The sequence below is a fragment of the Myotis yumanensis genome, unplaced genomic scaffold (genome assembly GCF_028538775.1).
Source record: "Myotis yumanensis isolate MYYU_CA2020_CCGP unplaced genomic scaffold, mMyoYum1.0.hap1 SCAF_19, whole genome shotgun sequence".
Lineage (NCBI taxonomy): Eukaryota > Metazoa > Chordata > Mammalia > Chiroptera > Vespertilionidae > Myotis > Myotis yumanensis.
This window is the reverse complement of record NW_027223770.1, coordinates 21,841,808-21,861,873: the sequence shown is the minus strand read 5'-3', so window position 1 is coordinate 21,861,873 and position 20,066 is coordinate 21,841,808. Positions and strand designations below refer to the sequence as shown.

Sequence of the window (20,066 nt, the reverse complement as noted above, 5' to 3'; positions counted from 1 at the left end):
TGTAATGTAAGTATCTGATATGCAGGATATATTTTCATTGTTACAAATTGAACATAAAGCTTAGTAATTAATCACAAAAACAATATGTAATTATATATTTAATATGTGTTTTCCGATGATCTTAGGCGACCCCTGTGAATGTGTCATTCGACCCCCAAAGGGGTCGCGACCCACAGGTTGAGAACCGCTGCCCTAAGGTAATACATAAAACATTTAGCACAGTCCCTTGTCACTCCTATGCACTCACTGGACCATCGCCATTATTACAACTCCTCATTTTATGATCACGTATCAGCTAATGCAAGCTCCAAGTGACTGAGCCATGAATCAGACCTTAATTAACCAGCTCAGAACAGTATCGTTATTCCATGTATGTTTGCAGTATTAGTTGCTGCACCAAAAAACAATGTTTAGTCAGTCTATACAGCAACCCTGCATGAAAGCCATTCTTTTTCCCACAAACATACCTTAAAGTCAGGATTTTTGCTCTTATCCACACAGGGGGAAACAAACATTGGCCTCCCGCCTACATTCTTCCGGTCCAACTGCAGCGCCTGCAGGGCCGACTTCTCCTCCTTGAACTCCACGTAGCAGTAGCCTCGGAAATCGCCCCGGTTGCTGAAGATGGGGCGGACCTCGACCACTTCCCCACAGGCCTCAAAGAGCGGCCGCAGCTTCACGTCCGGCTCCTCCATGCTGTAGGGCAGGTTGCTGACGAAGACGGTGACGCTGTCCTTGCTGCTGTCGTGGGGCACCTTGGGCACGTCCCTCTTCAGGGCGGCGGCGGCGGCCCTCTCCTTCTGCTTTGAAGGGGGGGGTGACGTCTGCAGATGCACTTTTCCCAAAGAGCCCCATTTCCTCTTCCAGGTCTGGTGCTTCTTCTGCAGCTGCAGGAACGCTGTTCTCAAGCTTTCTGCGCTTGGAAGGCTGCTCTACAGGTTGTTGGGAGAAAAGCAGCAACAATTAACTTTCCTCCCTTCACTGAGCCGGTCCATGTACGCGCTCTTCCCACTGCAGAGAGCCAGTCTGCAGCAGCGGCACGTGACCAACACTCACTCCTCCCCGCTGACCTGCAAGCACCACACCTGCCAAGTCTACCTTGGCCCACAGGCTTGGCCCACCACGTTCTGGACTCTGATGACAGGCGGATGAGTGGGCTAACTCAAGTAGAAACAGTAAGTCCTCACTGTCTACTTAGTTATAGAAAAGGTCAGGGGGTCTAAAAAGTGCAGCTGGCCAATCCAAGGCCCTTCTCCCTTAAGGCTCAGGTCAACAAGGATAAGGCTTGGGGACCTGCGTTTAAACAAGCACTTAGGTGACTCTGAAGTGTGTGCTTCACATGGCCACACTGGAAAGCTCTACAAAGGGTTTACTATTGTCTTGTGTCCTTCAAGAGAGTTAGACAACATTCTACTCCAACCCATCTCCCCACTTTCTCCACAGGCGCAACACTGAAACCCATTTGACATTGGACCCCCACTTCCAGACCCTTCCACCAAGTTCCCACTGCTTCCTGATGAAGGCTAACCCTGCACACTGTATTCAAGAGCATCCCTGAATGGGGCCCAGCCAGCTGGCCTGCCTGCTGCTGCAGCTCACCACCCATGCACCTGGCCCCCAGCATGCATCGCGGCACACACCCAGTCATTTGCTGCTCAGAGAGAATGCCAGGCTGTTTTGTGCCTCGTGCTGACACCAGCTATCTGGCTTCCCTTCTTTCCCACTCAACAGTCACTCACTCCTCCCCGATGCCAAGGTGCACACATCACTCTCATGAACTCTTTCTTGCAGGAGCTGACCCACTCATGCCTTCTTTGACTTCCACCATAATTCACATCTAACCTGCCACAGTCCTGACTACACACCACTGCAGTCACAAGGCACATTTGCCTTATCTGCTAAACCAAGAGCTCTGAGGGGCAATGAGCTACTGTGGTCATTTCTGAAGGCCCCAAAAAGGTGTGCAAGAAAGGTCAACTGAATGATGGCTCCATTCCCATTTCCCTCTGGCTGACAGCTTTGTACCAGGAAAATGAACAGAGTTCCTTAATGTCTGGAGACAATTCTTTACCTTGACTGACTTTGCTGAAATAAATCTGACCCACACCTGCCCATTCCTGAAGTGGCATGGCTGACAGAAACACTGGTTGAAACTCTACCGACTCAAAACCATAGGTGAGGGCAAGAAGGCAGGTGTCTGTGCAGTGGGCTAGGCCAGTGGTCGGGAAACTGCGGCTCACGAGCCACATGCCGCTCTTTGGTCCCTTGAGTGTGGCCACAAAGTTTCAATTGCACTGTACGTGCGCGCCCGCACGTGGTATTTTGTGGAAGAGCCACACTCAAGGGGCTAGGCAATGGTACAGGATACTGCACCCTGGGCGGGAAGAAGGGGATGTCAACACATGGGACAGGGACAGCTTGGGGTACGGGAGCCCGTGGGGTGAGGACGGCACCACAGGGGAGGGCAGTGGAGGCAACGACACAGTGTAGGCAGTAGAGCGCAGGTCCCTTGCAGGGCAGTACCTGGCACAGAGGTAGGCAGAGACAAGAAGGGTGATGGGGTGTCTTGCCAGCACCTGTTCTCAAATGGTTCAAGAAAAAAAGTCCTCTGTACTGTTTTTTGGGGTTTTTTGTAACTTCTCTGGAAGGTTGAGTTGTTCCAAAACAAAATTTCTGAAAGCTTTACCTTCGTCGTCGCCGCCCCACTCTTTCTCGGCATCATCTGCTTTGCGCTTGTCCGCGCCTCTGGCTCCTTTCTTTTTCAGCGCTTTCTTCTCAGCCCGGGCCCTCTTCCGGTGCTCAGCCTTCTCCTCTTCCTGCTGGGCGAGGGTGGCTTCCTTCTCCGCAGCCTGGAAAAGGGGCATAGGATGCATCACTGGACACAGCAGTGACACACACTCCACCGCCTTGTAATGAGAATGGACGAAAGGGGCCAGGGAGTGGGATTCATACCCAGTGAACGGATGAGATCATGGAAAATGTGCTCACAACTTTCCCTGCCAGGGCTTTTCTGGCCTCTCAGGATTCCTCTCTCAAACCCACAGTATTTCTCACAATAGCCCCAGTAATTATTCACCAAGAGAAAGAAAAGAATCTAAGAAACTGGGGCCCTAATTAACTTGGGGGTGTTCATATTCCAACCACTAGGCTAAGAGGTTCTTCCTGTTTTTTCCTCTATTCTAGTAAATTTTAGGGCCAAAATTCCCCTAATACATAAAATAGTATTTACTGCTGGGGCTAAAGTTTAAAGCTGTTCTATAACAAAAGACTGGTTTAAATATTGATTCAACTATGTCATAATAAATACTTTCTAAGCAAAAGACACGTTTTAGAAAGACCTCAAAGGTTTTGACAAAAAATATCGCAAACATGGTCAAAACAGCGATCAGAGGATCCCAAGACTTCATATAAACAGCATCATTACCTTAATTCTCTGCTCATTAACACGGGCTAATCGAGTTTCGGTTTTCTGGACAGCTATATCCCAATCTTCTAAAGTACCTTGATAGAAAAAGAAGCAAACTTTCCGTTTTTGGGTTTGGGAAGCTTTTCTTAATTTCCCCACCCTCGGGAGAGCTCTCCCCTCAGAGAGTCAGCTCCCCATTTTAAGGTGATTTCACTGAAAGTTTTCGAATTCCAATAGTCCTTCCAAGGTGTGATTAAAACATCCCTTCATTTTCAGGAGAGACTTGAAAACCAGAATATGATCTATTACGGGTGCTCCCTGGCAAAGATTATGAAAACATTCCAATGTAAAAGGTATAAGACATATTAAGACAGTTGAGCATCTCAAATGATAAATGAAGTGTTTTGTCATTTGTTGTTGTTTGGATGTTTCATTTCAAGTTCTGAGGGATTCCCACCCAAAATACAGACCACTGCCCAGGGATAAATTCTCTATTTTCCTACTGGACACAATATTGAGGCTCTAAACTTCGCAGGTGATGCACACATTGCTCATTTGCCTCTGCTCCTTTGGCGTGCATGACATGCTGGAGCAGAGGGTCTCAACTGGAGTGATCCTGACCCCAGGGATCAACTGGAGTCATTTTTTATTGTCATGACTGGGGGCAGGGAGGTGTGCTGGCAACGAGTGGGCAGAGAGGCCAGGGATGCTGCTGAAGACGCTAGGATGCACAGGGTCCTACAAAGAATTCTGAAAACCCACGCTAGAACTATACAATGCAGGGCCCTCCTTGGATCTGGAAATCTCAGAGGATTCGATCTCATGGGGGGCGCCCTGTGACAGTCACGCCACTCAAGGGGTAGCCGTGCACAGTCCTTACAGACTCCAAGCCAGAAGCAGAGTTGAGGGTCCCACCTTCTGTCCTCTCCATGGTGAGCAGCACTTCACAGACGTGCTCTGGGTAGTCACTGGTGCACTGGACGGCCCGGTGCAGAGCCTTCCTGCAGTGCTGGGTGTCGCCGTGTGCCCTAGGGCAGAAAGCAAACAGCTGCCACCAGGACAGAAGCAGAAGGCACACGAGGAGGGAGGGGCAGCTTCTCACAGGTTAGAGCCACAGGACCAGCAGCTCCGGCTCCAGCACCCTCCACATAAAGCGCTCCTCTGTACCCCAAGTACAATGTTGTAGCAAAGAAAACACTGTTGGTGTCTGGGTGCAATCTAATCTAGTTTTTTCATGGAACACCATTTTCACTTTCTAATGTGGTAAATATTAGAGTCCTAGATAACTCAACATAAACAAAAGCTTGGGGGAGGAAGGCTCCTCAAACTTTTAGAGTGCCAACGAGTTCTAAAACCAAAGTTTGAGAACCTCTGACCTGAAGGAAAATTCAACAAGCTTTAATAGTGTCATCTCTGGGGGTGGGATTACAGGAAACTTTCACTTCTATGTTCAAGATCTACTGAAGAACAAAGCTGGTCATATTCTTTATGTCCTCCCCATGTTATCAATATTACTGGGCATACCTTATTTCTGTAAAGTCATTTTAGAGATTTGTAACAGGTGCACTACAATTGCATTTTCATTTTTTAAACAGAAAAGTCTCGAAGAATATACCCAAACAATTAACTAATAGTAGTTACTACTGGGTCCATAATTGTAAATAATTTGGGTTTTTTCCTTCTGTGCTTTTTAGTATTTCATACTTTTTATACAAAACAGATATAATAAAAATAAATAGCTCCCCAAAAAGTCAAATAAAATATTCATGTCCAAAAATCAAAACCAACCAACCAAAAAAAGAAAAAAAAACACCAAAATTTAAAAGAAACACATAGCTATAACAGCCCAGACACAAAATACTATGTGCTAGGTTCTCTAGCCCGGCCCATTAAAGAAAGAGCAATGAAGGCAGGCAGTGGCCCATTGCAAGGAGCAAGCCCAAGCCAGCCGAGGTCAGCCGGGACTAAAGACAAGTTACTCCTGACAACGCACCGTCACCCCACCCAGTTCGTTACCTTTCCAGGTTGTAATACTCAAGCCACATGTTGGCATACTTGGCGTTTCCTTTGGTCATGATGCTGTCCCAGAGCTCCCGAGCTTTCTGCATGTTATTACACAGTCGAGCCTAAGATGCATGACAAGGCCCAGTTAGGAAAGCACCTGAACCTATGACACCAACACCCCTTCCAAAACAGACTTCAGACAGACATGCCTAAAAAGCCATCCCCTAACGATCACTGACATAAATCCCTGACATTCCCTAGGCCGCCCTCCATGGTAACAGGCCCAGGCAACCACGTCAGCCTTTCCGCAGTGACAAGCCTCAAAGTGTCTGCCTAGGCCTCTTGTTGAGAACAAAGAGTGGGAGCCCGTGGGCACAACAGGACCAACTAGTCGCTTATTTTTTATTTTTATCAAACTTAATAACTACAAAGGGTTAATCTGAGAGGCAGTGTCGAGAAAGAAAGTTTAATCTAGAAGCAAATGCCAGCTTCCCCCACTTACTAAGTGACTTGGGAAAGTTGCTTAATCTCTCTGAACCTCAGGTGCCTCACCTTGAAAATGGTAACACATACACCCATCCAGAAACTACCCGGTAAGTGTTTCTTTGGCCTGACTCCCTCAGAGAATAAAATATTGGAATTTTACAATTCTATGAGCTGATGATCAGGGCAGGTTCCATGCCCTACTCTCCTTGGGGTCCTTGGTCCAATAATAACACTCAACTCATGATACCCTGTGATTATTCGTCAAATGGCCTGTCTTCCACACTAGATGAAATCTTACCAGTGCAGGGAACAATGTCTACCTCATTTCCCCAGCACCCAGTCAAGTGCCTGGGCAAACAGTGCCCACGTGATACGCTCTCATGAATGAGACACTGGGCAAGGGAGAGAAGTACATGAGTGAATGCCTGGCATTCAGACTTGCTGCACATCTTCTTCCTGGGAGCTAATATTTCACTAAGATATAAACAAATGTGCACCAAGCTAGGTAAACAGCACAGGTCCCTACAGACCCTAGACCAGTGGTCGGCCAACTGCGGCTCGTGAGCCACATGTGGCTCTTTAGCCCCTTGAGTGTGGCTCTTCCACAAAATACCACATGCGGGTACGCACGTACAGTGCGATTGAAACTTCGTGGCCCATGCGCCGAAGTCAGTGTTTTGTGGAAGAGCCACACTCAAGGGGCCAAAGAGCCGCATGTGGCTCGTGAGCCGCAGTTTGCCAACCACTGGCCTAGACCATCAGCTGGAATTCTGACTCAAATTCAGCCACACTAGTAGACAAAGGCCCTTCAAAGGCGGATGAAACCCACAGATTTAACAAAAGACATTTACCTCGATCCTGGCCCAGTTCTGCATGATCATGCAGCTTGGATCCCCACTCTCATTGAAACCTTTAAAAATAGAATTAATCAAAATCAGAAAGTAATTTAGAGACCAAGAGCCTTTGCCTGAAAAGGCACCGCAACCCAGAGCAAGAAATACAACTGGACAAAGCAGGGGGTCGGAGCCACACTTACGTTCTTCCACCTCCTGTTTCAGATACTCCAAAGCACGAGTGAAGGCAGACCGCAACTCTTCCAGCTCTTTACTGGAGTCTGGAAGCAAGAGGTCTGCTTAATGAAACCACATCCCCATCTTCTTTTTGTCGCACACTGAAACTCCCGCGGGCCTGTTTAAGCACCTGGCACCATGCTGGGGACCCAGAAGTGAAAGTGCCAGCCCCGCCCTCATCACACAGTGGGAAAGAGACACTGGAGCAGAGCACAGCACGGGCAGTACAGTGACAACGGTGAGCACAGGGTGCCGTGTGGGGTCTCCCCCAGCCAGCAGAATGGCTGAAGGTCACGTGCAAGAACAAGTTAGACAGGGGGTTCTGGCTGCTATTCTCTTTGAGGGGAAAGGAGAAAGAAAAGGCAGTCCTGCAGAGGTTTAAAGATTTAATAGAAACATAGCAGTCTTACTTAGAGAACTATTTCGGACATACAGAAGGGAGAAAAGAGAATAATACAAAATGAGACAGAAGAAGCTAGCAGAAGCCAGCATAAAACCTAAGGACCATTACTCCCTTCCTTTACAATCCACAGCATGACTTGTTAAAGATTTAAACCACTAAAGCTTGGGGGGGGAGGGGGGGGGGGGGGGAGCGGTTACCAATGGCTGGTCTATAACATTTGCCCAATCACAATGTATTTGGGCAACTAGAACATCTCACCAAAAGATATATTAAGATAAACCAGTTCTGATATAAAGCACAGGAACTTAAATACCTTGTTTGAAATCAACCCTTCTCCTCAGGTAATCAAGGTATGCTTGCCAAATCTCCACATAGTCCGTGGCCTGAATGAAGCCAGCACTCAGAGCTTTCTCAAAGGTCACTGGAGGTGAAGAAAAAGACAGGGTTTGTGGCCAATTAAAAAAGAAACAAATATAAAGTTATCAAGATTATTATAAAAACCTTTACTGACTATAAAATACTATATGACTCAACATCATAATAAGATGCAATGAGCTAGAAAGAAATGTTCAAAAGGAGAGCTACTGCAGCAAGGCACATGCTGTGTTCTAGAAAAGGCAGTAAGAGTTCCCGGTCAAGTAAGTTTGGAGAAAAGACTCCTGGAAGATCACAATGAACATTAGCACGTTAAAAAGCTCTAAGAAGTCAAAAATACAACCGGTTTACCTCCCACTTAGAGCCCTTTTTGTCACTACTACCCACTCTCCCAAAGGAACACCCTGGGGAATGTTGATTCAATGAATTCCTCAGAACTCTAGCTCTGACTTGGGACAAAAAGCTTTGAAGGCTTCCAAGAGAAACATTCGCACCAGCAATCACGTGATGGTCAACTCCGTGTCTTTCCATGGCCAAGAGGTACCGGCTCCACAGGGCAACTGTCCAGGGGCAGTTTCTAACAGCACGATTATGTACAGATAAAACCAAGTCCTTTACTTTCAGCTGCCGGTCCTATGACAAAGAATTCCAGGGTTAGGAGATAAAAATTTATGGTTTAAAGTTCACCATCCATGAGACATTTCCAGAACCACCAACTGACAAAAGAAATTTCCTTAGGAATGTCTCTTGTGACTGATTTCTTCAACAAAGAAATTACAAAAGGAGAGAGAGAGAAGAGAGGTGGAGAGGGCAACCTATAGATTAAATGTCCAATCATAATGTATAGATCTAGTTTGGATCCTGATTCAAATCTGTTATACATGCATACTGAAATATTTACCAAGGAAATGCGATTTCTGGATTTAATATAAAACAACATGGAATGGGGAAAGTAGGTAAGGTTACAGATGAAACTACATTAATGCCATTAGGTCACTGTTGAAGCTGGTGATGGGTACAAAAGGTTGCATTTTACTAATCTGTCTACATTTATGTGATTACATTTTTCCATAATAAAAGGTTAAAAAAAATTTTTTAAATTTAATCTGTTATAAAGTTTTCAATAGTAAGACTATGTAATCCTAAAACACTCGGAGGACTTCCTAAGTGAGCTGACAAATGGAAGGAGGATGAAGGATAAATTAGGAGAACAGAGATGAGCAGCATACAACTAACTCTGAGCACTCTTACTGGTTTTCTTTAGATAGATCCCAAATTGGTAAAAATAAAATGAAATCGGAATAGTTATCTTACTAGGTACTGACTGTAACGGATCCATAAGTCTGGAACCAGGCAGTTCTCAACCAGGGCACGCTCAAAGATCAACTGAATGCGAGCAGGATCGCCGATTTTCATCTCAAAATCGATGTATGCTTGATATTCGGCCAGCCTGGGAGCCTCTGCTTCCAACTGGACAAAGGAGAACGGCAAAGAAGTTGAAATGAGCTGCTCAATACTGTCAGGAAGCACAACACATCTTCATATTCAACTCTGATGAGACTGGCTACTCCAAGAACCACCAATCCCCGCTCAGAACCTCTGTACATCAGGGCCCGCAAAAGTGCCCCGTCACTGCATTAGCTACAAACGCTCCTCAAACCCTTTTCTAAATCCATCCCTGGACTACCGGGAATTTAAATCAGGAACTGAATGAAGGACAAACACCCTCGCCAATGACCAATGCTAGCCATCCTTCCAAAACAGAAGTTATTTTCATGGCCTACTGAGTGGAGGAGAGAAAGCAACCACACTAGAGTAATCTGGTGCCTTGTGCTAGTTCAGGTTTCTCATTCCAAATACCAGCTCCTGCCAAGTACAGGTACATGCAGAAGATGGAAGAGGTATGCTGAATGTTTACTGACCCAATCAAAAATCTTTCTGAACAAAACCCTCTTATTCGACTTGTTTTCTTTTCAGCTACAATCTGCTGATAGTCAAAACAAAACTGAACTGGCTGAGGCTGTCATTAATGAGGCTTTGTGAAATAAATTACATACAAATCATTTACATGTAAAAGAGATGTTTTATCTCTCTCTCTCTCTCTCTCTCTCTCTCTCTCTCTCTCTCTCCCCTCCCCTTCCTCTCATAAATCAATAAAGAAATATATTCTTTTAAAAAGATATAATGTAAACCAGTGGGATGGCACAAAGAGGCCAGAAATAGACCCACACGTAAATGGACAGCTGATCTGTGACAGATGTGGGGCTGCACATGCATATGTGTGAGGGGAGAGTGAATTAAGAGAATGAGTGCGAAAACAACTGGTTCTCCATATGGAAAAATGAAACTGGACCCTGCTTCATACTATACACAAAAATCAACTCCAAATGGAGACCTAAAGATAAAGTATTAAATTATAAACTTTCAGAAAAAAATAGAACTAAGTACATTAATGACTTGGGAGTATAGAGAGATTTCTTAAGCCTAGCAAAAGCACAAACGATAAGGAAGAGAATGATAAATCCATGTACTTTAAAATTAAGACTGGTCATGAAAAGATGCCTTTTTTTAAAGTAAGAAGACAAACCACAAACGTGGGGAGGGAGGGATTCTGCAATACCTACAATCGAAAGGAAGATTTAAGTTCCAGGACCCCACAAATCAATTAGAAAAAAAGATAAACCAAAAGGAAACTGTGTCAAAGACTTTTCACCACAGAGGCACTTCACCAAAAAGAAAATCTGAATGGCCAATCGATGTGAAAAGATGCTCAACCCCATTAGTAATCAGGGAAGTGCGCATCAGAACACCAGTTTCAGACTCGACAGATTGGCTAAATTTAAGTATGTCAATATTCAAGGTAACAAAAGCAAGGAGGAATCTCAGGTGCTGCTGGAGGCGTGTAAACTGACAACCTGGAGAACAGTTCCATTCCTAGGTACACACTGAGAGAAGCTCTCTTCCCTGTGTCCAAGAGATATGTTCAATGTCCAAGCAGCGCTGTGGCTCCTAGCAGAACACTGGAAATAACCCACTAAGAACATGGATAGATTGTTTATATACACACAACTTTATAGCAAAACAAATGGGCTGTAACTATACTTATCAATGAGTAAAACCCCAAATCAGATTGAATAAAAAATATACAGCATGATTCCACTATATACAAGTTAAGAAACAAACTTTAAACAATATATTAATTAAGGATACGTTCACAGGTTGTAAAACTATAAAGAAAAGCAAGGGAATGAGTATCACAAAAGTCAGGAAAGTGATTACCTCTCGGGAGAGGGAAGAGGAGGCAATCGGAGAGGGGCACATAGGAGACTTCTAAGGTACTGGCAATGTTCTATTTCTTAACCTGGGTGGTAGGTACATGGATGTTCACTTTATTATTAGTATGTAAACTGTAATACACATTTATACACTCTATATATTTCACAATAAAACAAGTTTTAAACTGTTTTACTTGTAACTACCCATCAGGGAAAAGCTTATAGAGAGAAGTTTACTGTAAAAGCAGCCAACACTTACCAGTGCTTCCTCGTAAGGTTTGTATTTCTCCAGCTGCTGTAGCGCTTTGTGATAGCTCTGAATTACCGACTCTGGTATTGGGTCTTCTGACCACTCTTCATACTCTGCAAATGTTGCCTCCATATCTATTGAAAAATGGATTCAGCCCCTTGGGTCTTGTAGTTGGATCTTAAGAATCCAAACATAGATTAAACCATGAGAGTCGAATGCCACTAACCCCTCCCACATCAGTGGCCATAGCAGCTCTTACTGACCAAATCCTGAGCTCTCCTGCTGAGCTCACACTTGGCCTTAGACTCTGTCTCAAAATACTATCCCAGGCAGTCCTACCAATTAATCAATCAGAATTCATGAAACTAATAGCAAAGCTTTAACAACACTTACCTGGCACTTCCTAGGTTCTAAGTCATCATAGCCATTAACTCGTCTGATCCTCACAACTCTATGAGGTGGGTTCTACTGTGATCCCCATTTTGCACTGTCCACAGTGCAAGGATTTGAACGCTACTCACTATGCTATGCTGCCTCAAACTGGGATGAGATGAAATCTACAAGCCAGTTCCATTCTAGCCTTTTCTGCATGTCACCCAAAGATTCAACTGGAGAGACACTCTATAATTTGTTAAATGAAATCCAAGTAAGCTGTGAAGTAAAATGAGAAATAACTTTCGGGCTCAAGTGAAGTTACCCAGAGGTTCTGAGGGTGCACAGTACACCAGGTCTAGGGAACAAACAAGATGGCAGCACCAAACTCTTCCCATGCTCGGAAAAATCCTCCCAGCGCTGCTCATGCTCCAGCTCCAGAACCTCAAAGGCATGGCTTTCCAAAATATATTCCCCAAAAAAGGAGAATCCTTACCAAACCCCCGGAAATTCAGGTATGAATACTTGCGACCCACGGTGCTCCTGAACCAGGTCACCCCACCGAGGAATGGTCCAGGCCCACGTAAACTCCCCAGGTCATGGAAGAGGGTACTCCTTAAGAGGAAATGCTCCGAATGGAACTCTGATTCAATCCAGCTTCCCCAGAAAACGCAGGGAGTCAGTTTCCCTATTCCTTTCAGAGACAGAGTCTCTGCCTCTCCAACAATGTCCACATGACTGGGAATTCCTGCCTCTGACCCTCATAACTAACTTGAAAATTAATAATTCAAGATACATTTTTACCAAGGGACTCGTCCACAGTCATGCTGTCCAGTGAGAGTAAGGACACCAGCCACATTTGCCCCATAGGATGCTGGGAAAGGCCAAATCACATGACATACCCCAAAGCATTTTAAAAACCACAAAGGGCTGGCTCTTGTCTTACCGTAGAGTGGGACGGCCAACTGTCGCCGGAAGAGACTGTGCACTTTCTCCAGCTGTGAATCAAAGGTTTGTTCCCAGTCAAAAGGGGAAAGGAAGCCAGCCATGGGCTAAAGAAGTAAATTTGTAGTAAATGACAAACTTTGGTCCTTCCTACCTCAAAATTATTTCATAAAAAAAAAAAAATTATTTCAACACATTTTTAGTTCAAACTAAAAAAAAAAAAATTATGACCTCTTACACATGAGGTAATGCTTGGTAAAGATGAAGGCAGCACTGCTGATTTTTCAACAGGGACGCAATTCAAGAATGAACTGGGCTACTTTAACAGTAACAACCTAACCATTAGAGGGCTTCACTGTGTATCAATAACTGTGTGTGCACCCACACAAAACAGTGGAGAAGGACAGTAAAATCCTGTAAGTTGTAGTCTAAAAATTGCAATTCTCAAGGGGTCAAATCTCTCACAGTTACTACTGGACATTTTTGGGGGGAGGGGGTGGGGAAGGGGTAGTGACATGTTATTTTTGTATTTTATTCTGGAACCAATAACTAAAGCAGTAGTATTTTTAAGTATCGAGAACAAATTGTAGGGTCATGTGTAAGAAATCATTCTTGCTAGTCTAAAAGACTTTATTTCATATATTTACCTGCCTGCACACTAGGGAATTGGCATAAACTATGTCCTTCCAAGAGCACTTACAGAGACAGCCTGACTATTCAAAGGCAAGCACTGGTCAGGGAGGCGGGGAACTCACCCGGGCAGCTTCCACAATCGCATTTTCGAACTCCCGGTAAGCCTCCCAGATGGCCAGTCCTTTGGTCATATGTAAACCGACAGACGAGAGAGCCCTTTCAAACACAGAGCGGACTTTCTCCAGGCCACCTTTCTGACCAATCCCACCGACTGAGTACTGGCCATACTCTAGCCAAATGTTTGGACCTAAAAATGAGGAGAGTTCTGTTAGTTCACAACATGAGACACCCAAATATCAAAATGAGGCATAAGAAAAGAAATGTGCCCACCAAAAAAGTACTCATTCATGCAAAAAGGTATGGGCATCATCAATATGCATCCCAATTCACCTACACTAATGCTGCAGGCTAAAAAGAAAGTATACCTAAACAATGTTCCTAGCAGGTATATTCATTGAGATGTTGCTGAATAAACAGTATATGCCAAGAGGTAATATGTAAAAAGACCATGATCATAAAGCTTATTTATTAAAACTGAAGAAACTCAGTGATAAATTTCAATGAAAATACTTAAGAATCTGAGTCAATCTTCAGAAAGATTTCAAAGCCTAGAATTTTTCAAAATGAAAAACATTAAAAGCACCAATACTGTTAATAGAAATCTGTATTTTAAAATGTTTTTAATGACTTGTAAGCAATGACGGCAAAAAAAGGCTTGGTTGCTTTGTTCCTTTCACTCTTTTTAATTTTTATCTACTCACTCCCACAACTTTAAGACCAGACCAATGAAAGATCTTCATGAATGCATCAATTCTTACTGTACACGGTTTGCCTGTACTTTTCAAAGACCTGAAAATAATTTCAGAAGCCTATACACTAACTTTGTAAAATAAAAATGCTAGATACAGAAGCCAATTTGAGGATGACCATGTTTTCCTGAGGCAGGTTTTTTCAAGAACTTAGCCAAAGCTTTAGCCACTTTGTTTTGTGCACCAGTAAGGAGCTGCCAGATGGGCTGCAAAAAAAAAAAAATGGAAATGAGCTAGCTCTTGGAGGTGAAGGCCTGAGTGAGGGGAGGTCAAGTTTACAGATGGTCTGTGAATCGGTTCCTCCTCTCAGAGAAGGCAATTTTCAACAGATTACATCATGGCCCCTCTCAACACTTAATCTAGACAGGGGCAAATATTAGAAATGGCATTTTAACTCAGAAAACCCAAGGGTACCGAGCCCACAGTGACTCTGAGAGACAACCAAAGGAAGGTGTCACTAGATCCCAAGTTCAGAACAGGCATGAAGCCTCCGCACAAGGCTCCTCCAAGACCAAGGAACCCGGTTCTCAAAACCTCTGAGGAGCCAAAGGGCCGAGCCATCTCCGACTAATGGAGCATCAACCATGCCCAGAAATCACTACTGAGTGAGTACATGCTGAGAAACACAGGAAGGCCATCCTTGGCATCTTCAAATATGAAAAAACAGTTAAAAACGAAAATACTAAAATACAAAGAATAGAATAAATAAAAAGGACAACAAAATAAAAAGCAGGCAAAGTGGCTTCTGAACATTCAAAACAAGTGACAATTTGCACACACTGAAGCTCCCGAAAATAACACAACGTCCCCTGGGGGTCCCATTCAAAACGACTTGTGAGACATCCTCTAAGGAGCTGGTTAACTGGTCCCTGACCCACAGCAGCCCGGGAGCGGAGCAGCTGGTGGAAGGGCAGGCAGCTGTCATCAGCACTAAGTGACAGCGGAGGCCTGAGGGCAGGGAGGACTGCAACCCTAAGGGACCGAGAACCATCACGGGCAGCTGGGGAAGGACAAAAGGTCCTTGCAGAGAGAGAGCTGTTGCTGTTAATGACTCTCAGACGTTAAGAAGGGGGTAACAGGACCTGCAGAAAACAAGGAACATCATGCATTTGGAACTCAGAGATTCTAAGAGCCCACAGGGCCGGCACCATCTGAGCAAAGACACGGGATAGCTTTTAAAGGCACATTCAGTATAATTTTATATTCAACAAACACCTATTATTTTCATTATTTGAATTATACAAAGTAAAAAAGTTTATATTCTTCTTGGCTGGTAAAGGTACAGAAAAAACCCTCTCCCTCTGGGCAGTCTACCTACTAAGTGCTGGCACTGCTCTCAAGGGGAAATGCCCAGAGTGAAGACTGAGGAAAATCAGATGGGGAAGAAGGGCTTAATTTAAAAAAAAAGGGTGGGGGGACCTTGTAATGCTTTTTTAAAGCGTTTTGTCCACAGCACTGATGCGCTCCCCAATATATGTAGAGACAATATTTAGAGAATTAACCATCAACAGGGGAGGCTGAAGGGACTTAAGGGAAGTCAGGCATCCACCTTCACTTGCACTGCTGAACGGTCAGCACCAGGAGGCCAGGGAGCTCTGTGGTGGGGGAGGGTCTGTACCGCGAGCGCAGTGGTGGCCACCGGAAGCTACACGGATAACATCTACAGAACGACACACACGCACTGCACCAAGGTCAACTTCCTGGTTTTGATTCTATACTATTGTTATAAAATACTGGGGAAAACTGGACAAAATAAGTACATAGGACTTCTCTGTGCTACTTTTGCAATTTCCTATAAATAGAGAATTATTTCAAAAAGAAGTTTTAAGGTTTTTAATATGAAAAATAAAAATTCTGTCCAAAACTTCTAAAAATCTATTCAATGTGTAAAAGGTGACCTTTAGTCATCTGGAACTACCATGTAAATTCTTCCTGCCAGGTAAGTGCTGGGTGTGAGTATATTCATCCACTTAAATGAACCTCAGATATTGCAGGTTCGGTTCCAGCCCCGCCCCCCTCCCAATGAAGCAAATATCGAAATAAAGCCAATCTCTCAAATTTTTTTGTTTCCCAGTACATATAAAAGTTATGTTTATACTATAATGTAGTCTATTAGGTGTGCAATAGAGTATGTCTTTAAAAATGTACATACCTTAATTTTTAAAAACTTTGTTAAAAAATGCTAACTCTCATCTGAGACTGTTGGTGAAAATGGTGCTGATACATTTGTTCAACACAGGGTTACCACAAACTTTCAAATTGTAACAAAAAAGAAAAAATAGCATCTGTGAGATGCGATAAAGCTAAGTGCAATACAGTGAGATATGCCTATGTCTTAAAACCAAATATCTTCAACTGAAAACTGTAGACAGTAACAATAGCTGAACTCAATCTTCCTAATTGCTAGACGAATGCTGTTTTCTGGGCAGCAGCATCTCACAACACAATCTAGACAGCAGAGACTGATGCAGGTGACACTGCCAGGCGCCCTGGAAAACGCCCGCTGGAACTTACATATGTAATCCTTCACGGCTTTCTCAAAGAGGTCGTACACGTGCTCTCGGTCCAGGCTGTCCAGGGCCATGCTGATCTCGTCGTGCAGCCACTCCAGCCAGAGCTCTACAAGACAACAGCCTGCGTTACCACCTCCCTCCCCAGAGGGTGGTCTGAAAGCAGCAATGTAGTGCGAGTCATCAGCAGGCAAGCGTTTCATCATCTTACACAACCTGGCACAGGTCACAAAAACTCAGTTCTTAAAGCCTGCACCAAGCACAGAAGTTTATGGCTCCAGATAAGATCAAATCACTAAAATCATAATATTCTACAGCTGTTGGGCACTTCATGGTTTGCAAATTCGGGGTCTATAAAAGAGCCCAGCTGGTGAGGAGTTACCTTCTGTCAAAGGGAAGATCTCACTCATCTTCTGGCGGGCCACCCTCACTTTGGTGAGCTCCCCTTCCAGCCGCAGCAGCCGGATCAGGTCCACGTGGCAGTTGTAGTCATAGACGTTGATAGACAGCTAAAAGGAAAAGAAACAGCCGGTGAAATTTAAAATGCCATCATCAAAATAACTTAGCTTCTTTTTTTTACCATTGGTGACAATGCACACGTCTGTCACAAACAAAATAAATGTGCTACCGGGGAGAGCCTCTGAAACAGAAATGAAACCTCAGGAAAAGGAAGAAAAAAGATCAATACAAGAGGCTTTTTATAATAACCAGAAAGTTCCCTCAAGTCCGTCACAATTCCCGTCAGCACACACTTGGTTCTCTCTGAAATACAGGAAACATTCTAACGAAACAAATAAGTAATAGTGTGGCCTTAGGCTCGTTATTAACTGTCCTAAGCCTCCATTTCCTCACCTTTAAATGGGGAAATCACTGTTTTCTGACTCATAAGGTTCCTGTGAGGATTTTAAACATAATTTAGTAACGTGCTTTAGCATATGCCAGGTACATAGGTAATAGCTCTCTTCTTCTACTAAATAAATAAAAAGATCCCTATTGGTAGAAATAAGAATGACAACAGATTGACATCTTCTGAAGATGAGTGATAAGCACATAAAGGTCTATTTCTATACCTGAAACTTTTCAAACTAAAAATTTAAACAATAAATTAAAGTGCTTAAAAAGCTATCATACATCTGAGACAAAAGGAAACTATAAAAATGTGTTACTATCTGACTTACACTCTTACAGAATAGCTAAAGGAAGTTCTTCAAAGAGGAAGGAGATGATTAAAGAAATCTTGGCATCAAGGAGAAAGAACAAGAAAGAGCAGAAAAGTGTGACACTACAACAACCCTCATTTTACCAACTGGGACGCCATAGGCTCTGAGACTGAAATAACTTGCACGTGAGAAAGAATGTGCTCAAATTCACGGCGCGCGCGCGCACACGCACACGCACACACATACACACCACCACCACCACCACCACCACCACCACCACCCCCCACCCCCCCCCCCCCCCCGTGGACCACATAGATGGGTCTCTGGTTCTCTCCTCCAGCAGGGTTTGCCCAGCAGCACGCACCAGCAGATGCTTGGAGCCAGGAAGAGAGGGAGGCCATGGTATGCCTCCTCCCACCCCAACCCCCTGATTGGAAACCGGGGCTGCACCCCTTGACCAAAAGGCCTTGGTTCCTTGGGTGCCCTATCCACACCTTTCAAAATACCAGTCCCCCCCTCCCCTCTTCAGGCCTGAAGATGGACACAGGTCCTGCTGTGACCAGCCCTGGGATGCTAACCTCCCCTCCCCATTTCCCTGCCCACCTTCACAAACACTGTAGTCCCTCCCTCTATTAACCTTAACGCAAATTATCCTAACTTACACCTCCTGCTGGGACCCCGGATGACACCGGAGTTAACAGGTTAGATCAGTGGTTCTCAACCTTGGCTGCACATTAGAATCACCTGGGAATCTTGTTAAAATCCTGATTTCTTGCCCTAACCGGTTTGGTTCAGTGGATAGAGCATCGGCCTGCGGACTGAAGGATCCCAGGTTCAATTCTGGTCAAGGGCATGTACCTTGGCTGCGGGCACATCCCCAGTGGGAGGTGTGCAGGAGGCAGCTGATCAATGTTTCTAACTCACTATCCCTCTCCTTCCTCTCTGTAAAAAAAAAAATCAATAAAATATATATTTTTAAAAAACCCTGATTTCTGGGCCTCATCATTAGTAACAAAGAAACAGAATTTCCGGAGGATGAGGCCCAGAAATCAGGATTTTAACAAGATTCCCAGGTGATTCTAATGTGCAGCCAAAGTTGAGAACCACTGGGTTAGATAGAGATCCGGTCACTACGAGGCGCCTGGCAGCTGACAGCTGACGGTCATTGCCGCCAGCGCAACTACACGACGCGGAAATGTTGCTCCCAATTTACAGACTAGGCAGCTGAGGCTCAAAGACGCGAAGAAACCCGGCCAAGGCCTAGCCGGTTTGGCTCAGTGGATAGAGCGTCGGCCTGCAGACTGAAGGGTCCCGGGCTCGATTCCGGTCAAGGGCATGTACCTGGGTTGCGGGCACTTGGGGTGTGCAGGAGGCAGCTGATCGATGTTTCTCTCTATCCCTCTCCCTTCTTCTCTGTAACAAATCAATAAAAAAAGAAAAGAAACCCGGCCAAGCACACACAGGGGGCCTCAGCCTCCAGACGCCGAAACCCCTACCTTTCCATTCCTTCGACCGTCCTCAAGGTCGATACCGCCTTTCCTACCCCATGGTCCCTCATCACCGTTCGTTCCTGCAGGGAAACCCCTCCTGGCGAGGGGAGCGGTGTTTCCGCTCGGGGCGTAGCTCCCCGGGGTGGGTAGGAGGGGGCGGTGTGGCCCCCACTTGCAGGAAGTGTAGCCTCGCGCCGGAGAAGTCCCTCCACGGAGAGCAGCCTCCGTTTCCTCGGTAAAACGGGGGACAGACACACTACCGCCTCCCTGGGTCGTGGCGAGGCTGCCATGGGATTCCGCCCGCACAGCCCCAGGCAAGCGCCCCCAACGCTGGGAGCTGCGTGTGAATAGCGGGTTTGCTGCCCCGGCCGGCGGCTTCATTACCGCTCCGGACCCGGGAGGAGGAGGGTCAGGCCCGGGAAACTGGGGGAGAGGGGGACCCCGCCGCCCACCCCCGGGCGCACCTGCTCCTCCAGCCGCTCAATCTCCAGCTGGTTCTTCTCCTCCTCTTCGTCGTACTCCCACTCGTCCTCGCCGGGGGAGCTCTCCGCCGAGGAGGCCATGGCGAACTCCTCGTCTCCATCGCTCTCACTCACGCCTTCCTCCCGCTGCTCGTCCCACGCTGGCCCCATGGCCTTGTAGGCCGCAGTGGCCACGGCGCGCGTTAACACTTTCCTCCTCGTCCTGTCCGCCTCCGCCTCGTCCTCCTCGCCCTCAGCCTCGGGCCCCGCCTTGGGATCGGTCTCCGGTTCCGAAGCCGACGCTGCGGCCGCCGTCGCCATCTTGCGCTTCCAGCGACTCCCGGGTCTGCCCTGGGC

The 20,066-nt window shown here is 45.6% G+C and overlaps 2 protein-coding genes across 9 annotated transcripts in view; one reads left to right on the top strand and one right to left on the bottom strand.

Moving 5' to 3' along the window:
• Nucleotides 1-3,816, top strand: part of FICD (FIC domain protein adenylyltransferase) — a 15,265-nt gene extending 11,449 nt beyond the window's left edge. For all 8 annotated transcript variants that reach the window (XR_011469043.1, XR_011469044.1, XR_011469041.1 and 5 more), the window contains 2 exons: nucleotides 502-1,175; nucleotides 1,444-3,816. The gene's annotated coding sequence lies outside the window, so the exon portion shown is untranslated. The remainder of the gene's footprint in view (nucleotides 1-501; nucleotides 1,176-1,443) is intronic.
• Nucleotides 1-20,066, bottom strand: part of SART3 (spliceosome associated factor 3, U4/U6 recycling protein) — a 23,376-nt gene extending 3,310 nt beyond the window's left edge. Inside the window, 17 exon segments of the mRNA XM_070399802.1 lie at nucleotides 468-818; nucleotides 820-932; nucleotides 2,687-2,849; nucleotides 3,425-3,501; nucleotides 4,322-4,434; nucleotides 5,423-5,532; nucleotides 6,748-6,806; nucleotides 6,933-7,010; nucleotides 7,683-7,790; nucleotides 8,239-8,377; nucleotides 9,059-9,214; nucleotides 11,279-11,403; nucleotides 12,588-12,639; nucleotides 13,342-13,526; nucleotides 16,603-16,707; nucleotides 16,981-17,107; nucleotides 19,713-20,066. Coding sequence (XP_070255903.1) covers nucleotides 468-818; nucleotides 820-932; nucleotides 2,687-2,849; nucleotides 3,425-3,501; nucleotides 4,322-4,434; nucleotides 5,423-5,532; nucleotides 6,748-6,806; nucleotides 6,933-7,010; nucleotides 7,683-7,790; nucleotides 8,239-8,377; nucleotides 9,059-9,214; nucleotides 11,279-11,403; nucleotides 12,588-12,639; nucleotides 13,342-13,526; nucleotides 16,603-16,707; nucleotides 16,981-17,107; nucleotides 19,713-20,030 — 2,379 coding nt within the window. The 5' untranslated portion in view covers nucleotides 20,031-20,066.